The sequence below is a fragment of the Lactuca virosa genome, chromosome 8, assembly GCF_052849685.1.
Source record: "Lactuca virosa cultivar CGN04683 chromosome 8, Lactuca_virosa_CGN04683_v6, whole genome shotgun sequence".
NCBI lineage: Eukaryota > Viridiplantae > Streptophyta > Magnoliopsida > Asterales > Asteraceae > Lactuca > Lactuca virosa.
In genome coordinates this window covers 1,893,000-1,898,262 of record NC_136433.1, presented here as the reverse complement: position 1 = coordinate 1,898,262, position 5,263 = coordinate 1,893,000, and the positions used below count along the sequence as shown (strand labels likewise).

The 5,263-nt window shown below is 35.5% G+C and overlaps 1 protein-coding gene across 1 annotated transcript; it reads right to left on the bottom strand.

Annotated features, from left to right (window-relative positions):
• Positions 1-1,305: 1,305 nt before the first annotated feature.
• LOC145128302 (Vacuolar protein sorting-associated protein 26) lies at positions 1,306-3,912 on the bottom strand. Its single transcript, XM_079063108.1, has 11 exons — positions 3,756-3,912; positions 3,581-3,673; positions 3,309-3,373; positions 2,844-2,898; positions 2,663-2,746; positions 2,496-2,580; positions 2,307-2,402; positions 2,051-2,235; positions 1,892-1,980; positions 1,715-1,814; positions 1,306-1,646 (listed from the first exon to the last, which is right to left on the bottom strand). Exons 1-11 carry the CDS (start codon positions 3,804-3,806, stop codon positions 1,602-1,604), a joined length of 948 nt encoding a protein of 315 aa, XP_078919234.1. The 5' UTR covers positions 3,807-3,912; the 3' UTR covers positions 1,306-1,601.
• Between the last annotated feature and the right edge of the window lie 1,351 nt (positions 3,913-5,263).

Genomic DNA, 5,263 nt, shown 5'->3' with positions numbered 1-5,263 from the left:
TGACATTGCCGTCAAATCACGTCTAGCATTATTTAAAACCTTTGACTTGTCTGTAGACTATCACATTAAAAATTATTAATTTTTGTCAAATTACATCTATATAAAATAGTCAAATTAAGTATAAAAAAATAATTTAAAAAGTTATAAATGCTCATTAGAAGTTACATATTTGGTCCCTGTAAGATAGTAAACCCGGCGCAAAACAAGGTTGAATCTCCACTAGTTTCATACAAAAAAACGTATAAAGTAATACCAATTCCACTGAGTTGAAACATAATGTGTATGTAAAGAGCCAAAGCACAAATGGCCTCCGAGTCCGAGTAGGTGGTGGTGATGGCAATGGTTATGGTAGGAGGCGGTTGTGGTGGTGGCAGTGGGTAGGGCGGTAATGGGTGTTGGTGGCAATGATGGTGGCGTAGCGTAATATGATAATCTTGCAATTTGCCTCATGAATTGAAATTAATTCCTTCCATCCTATGATTGAATCAACTTTCCTCCCATGGAATGGAAGTATTTTTTCATTTAGGAATCCAATTCCTTAGCAAAAATGGAACCAAACATAGGGAATGGGTGGACTCAGATTCCAATTCCACCATTTTTCCTATTTTTGGTTCAACTTTTACTAAGAAATTGGATTCCTAAATGAAAAAAAAATAATAATAAAAAATAAAAAAATCCATCAATCAGAGGAAAGTTCATTCCTTCAAAATTGGAAGGAATTAATTCCAATACATGAGAGAAAGTGCAAGATTACCATATTACCCTATACCACCATCACCACTGCCACCACCTACCACAACCACCGCTGCCACTAACTTTCACCACCGCTGCCGCTACCACCCACCATTGTCATCACTGCTACCACCCACAACCACCGCCACCACCCACCACAACTACTCGCCGCCACCACCACCTCCACCTCTACCCACCACCACCATCTCCGCTACCACCACCGCCACCATCACCACAATCGCCACCAACACCTCCGCCACCACCCACAACCACCACCACCATCACGACCACCACCACCCACCATCACCATGTAGCTTCTATAAAAAGTAAATTTAAGCAAAAAGAAAAAAGAAGGGCAATTATGTCATTTTACATCATTCCAAATCCCTTTCCACCCAAACAAACAGAATATGGAATTGGATTCCAATTCCATTTTGTGCCAACCAAACAGACTATGAAATTGGATTCCAATTCCATAGACAGATTTCAATTCTTTCATAAATATTTTGCGCCAAACGCCACCTAAGATTCCTAACAAAGTATATGAATGCTCATTCAACTGTTTTCTAAAAATTAAAACTAAAACAAAAAGCACTAGCATTTACGGTTTGCCATTACATTACCTAAAGGTTACAGTTTCTCCTAAACCTTTGTTAATAAAGGTGAAAATCCCGATCACCAAATAAAATGCACAACCAAAATATAAACATTATGTTTTTAAAAAGCTATTGTCCAGAAGACAGTTAAAAAGGTAGTGGAATCAAATACACACCTCGGGAAAATATATATATATATATATATATATATATATATATATATATATATATATATATATAAGACAATTCAGACACACATTCAAACACAAAAGATCACTGAGATTGAACCAACTCCAGAGGAAGACTTTCCATTGCAACCTGAAATCAAAATTTAATTATTAAAAGAGATTACAAAATAACTAGTTAAGTGAAGGATATATATATACCCATTTTCTAAAAGCTCGGGGATCAGATTTTGGCTGCACATTGTACAATTCTGTCTGAAATGTAACAACGATGGTAACTTTAAACTCCACTGAAAAGGGTCTGCATAAAAGTTATATCATATTATCTATATTTGTAGTATACAACTGACAACATGAAAATTATTCCTATCAACTTACCCAGCAAACACGGTTGGACATGTCAAAAGCCGGGGAAGTATGACATAAATAGGCAGACAGATACTTGGGCAAACATCTCCATCTGCTATCTATAAAGTATAAAGAAAAGGTGAAGATATTTAAATGTTAATAATGTGAAAGCATGAAAGATTAATTTACCTGAGTAGTCTGAAGTACAGATGTTTCTGTGGCTATCTTTTCCCCCACCATAATCGACTCGACACGAAGCAAGTGGATGTCAATGGAGTAGATAGGGACTGCAGATGCTTCAACTGTTACCTCTCCCACTAAAGGATCACCTACAAGGCACTGAGTGCAAATTCTACCAGATACCTTGAAACCACCTACAAGGTGAACATGTGAATTGTAAAAATAATAATTTAAAAAAAAAAAAAAAATTTACTTTAAGTGGAACCTGATTTCAGTTCATGAAGCAAAGAGTGCCGTTGTGTGTCTTGAGTGATATAAAAGAAGACCATTTCAGGAGAGACTGGTTTCTCTGAGAGACCGCCTGTATATGTAAATGTAATTCATTACATTACATTTGATGGAACTGGTCATATTCACACAGAGAGAGAGAGAGAGTTAAAGAGCAAACTTATACCTAATTCACTTTCGATTATGAACTCCACTGTAGCAGACAATGATTTATGTAGGTATCCTCTCACAACATCTACAGTTAGCAGATACTGTCTATCACAGATAGATTAATAGCATCATAAATATTGCCTTGAAGGGCGGAATGGAGAACAACCTTTGAAGAGACCATACCTGGATGTTAATGTTTGCTCCATGAAAAGTTTCATAGAATTTGGTATCCTCTTCTTTATGTTTGAGAATAATAGAAAATGGTATCTGTCCCCTCCCCGCCCACAAAGGAAATAATGGGTCAGTCTTTAAAAATTTAACAACACCTAAAACTACCTCTTTGTCTAACTGTCTGACATAATACCTGTGTTGTGCCTGCACTAATCTTCCCACATGGTTCAACCTCAATGCTCTTCTTCCTTTTTTTTTCATAAAGAAAAATAAGGAAATTTTAAATAAACACGTTAAAAATGGCTTAATAACAAGTGCAAATAATTCTACAACGAGTGACACTTTATGCAATCTTTATCTTGCACTACATATGGCCCCTTCAGCATTGCAAAAATTAACAAATTTATATGAGCTAAGGTCAAAATGTTAATGAAACATCACTCATCCTTATAACATATTAAACAAGGAAGGTAGTAGAAACTTAAAAGTTAAGGGATATCATGATTTCAATCCATAGATATTTGTTTTACTTGACCATGTTAGGATTTATTTTAAAGTATTATTTGAATTCTCTTTTCCATTACCCACGCTTTGATCAGAACCAACTAGTAAACAATGGTAGAGAGAGAGAGAGAGAGAGAGAGAGAGAGAGAGATACAGTATTCGAATAGGCTTCAGAACACCGTAAAGTGATTCAATGAGTCCAGCAGAACCACCACGAACCTAAACACCAAAACTGAGTATATCATGAACGCACTCCAACAATCACAATTGCTCTAACCAGCACAAAACCTTCGTGAAAGATATATAAATCACCTATCTATGACTTGTGAAACCTATTGGATTATCGTTAAATTAGGGTTTTCCTACAGTTTACAACTTTCTATCTAAAATCCACCATGAACAAATAAAAGCATAAGGAAATGAAACCTGCAAATTGACAGAACCATTGACGGTTAAGTGGATTCCACGGTGAGAGACTGATGAGGGAAATTTGGTGATGATTTTTCCCTGAAGCGGTTCCTGCGATGAATACATAATACACCAATTTAAACTCCCTTGAATGCACATTTTGTAGAGTTGTGTAGTTTGTTTAGCAACTTACATGGGGACGGTAGGTTCGATTCGATCGAGAGAGTTTGATCTCAACAGACATGGAAACGAAATACTTCTGCCAGGACTTGGAGATAATCGTTCTTGGAGACCTTGGTTATAATGAATTTAGACGAAAACTGCAAATATGATCATGTGGTTTGTCATTTTCTACGATTGAGGTTCAAACTTTTAAAATATTACGGAAACAATCCTTTTCAAACTATTTTCATTGTGAAATTCATCCCTTTCGATTTATTCCAAAATTGAAAAGATATTTTTACCTTTATGATTATTTTTTATATTTTTTTAATATTTATTTAACATTTATTATATATAAAAGCCTAATCTTCATAAATGGTCGCTGTAATTTTCAGAAATATCAAGTTTAGACCCTAACTTTTTTTTGTCTTTAAGGATATCCTCGTGGTTTGAAAACTATTTATAGATGGTCCATTTGGCTCAATTTGTCATATTGGATTTGTTAAGTGGCCTCTCGTGCAAAGAAAGTGAGGGCAATTTGATCATTTTACTTAACCCCTTCCTTTTTATATGTTTTGCAACGTCTACATTTTTCAAACCCATCTTCTTTCTCTACTTCACAAAAGTTGCTTCCCCTATGACGAGCTCAAAAAATGGTGATTTGCCGCTATGGAGGTCAAGCAATGAAGGTGATATCTTGGACTCATGTAGGCAATTTTGGAGTTGTTCAAGGTTTGGTGGGAGATGTGGGTTCCTTGGGTGGGTTGACCCTTCAATGTGCCCTATGGCAATGGTGGTGATTATAGGTTTGTTTAGAGCCATAAATAGACTCCAATATAGGGTAAGATTCATATAGGCTGAAGTTTTGAAGATGAAGCTGCTCTTATTTGGTTCATGGATTTTTGTGTTTGGTATTATTGTACCCATTAATGTTTTAGTTTGTTTTGATGTTAAACCTTAGGTCATGTTTGGTTGGCAGGAATGGAATGGAATTCGAGGGAAAATGATTCCAATTACCTTGAATTTCTGCGTTTGGTTCAACTTTAAAGAGAGAAAATGAATCATAAATGAAAAAACATTCATTCATAAGAGGGAAAATACTTTCCTTCAACAAAAGGATGGAATCAATTCCTTACTAACAAGGAAAGTGAAAAATTACCATTATACCCACGAAACCATTCTAACATCAAAACCTTATCTCACGTATATAGCCTCTTCGTCAAAATAGAATTACAGCCGACAAACCTCGCTTTTCCACAGAACCTCATCTTCTCTGATTCTTCCGTCAGGTAAGTGAATCATTGTTGATGTCGATCTCAATCTCGTTATCTCTCACTCTCGCTCTTTCTCCCGCTCTTAATTTATTGTGAAAATCGATATTTTGATAAAATCGTTGTTGTTGTTGATCGCAATATATGCATTTTATCTTCCTGAAAATTGATTTATCATCCTTTTATCAGTTTTTATTAATCGGATGTTTGTTAAAATCGTTGTTGTTGTCGATCTTAATCTATGCTTGTTCAAAATATATGCTTGTTA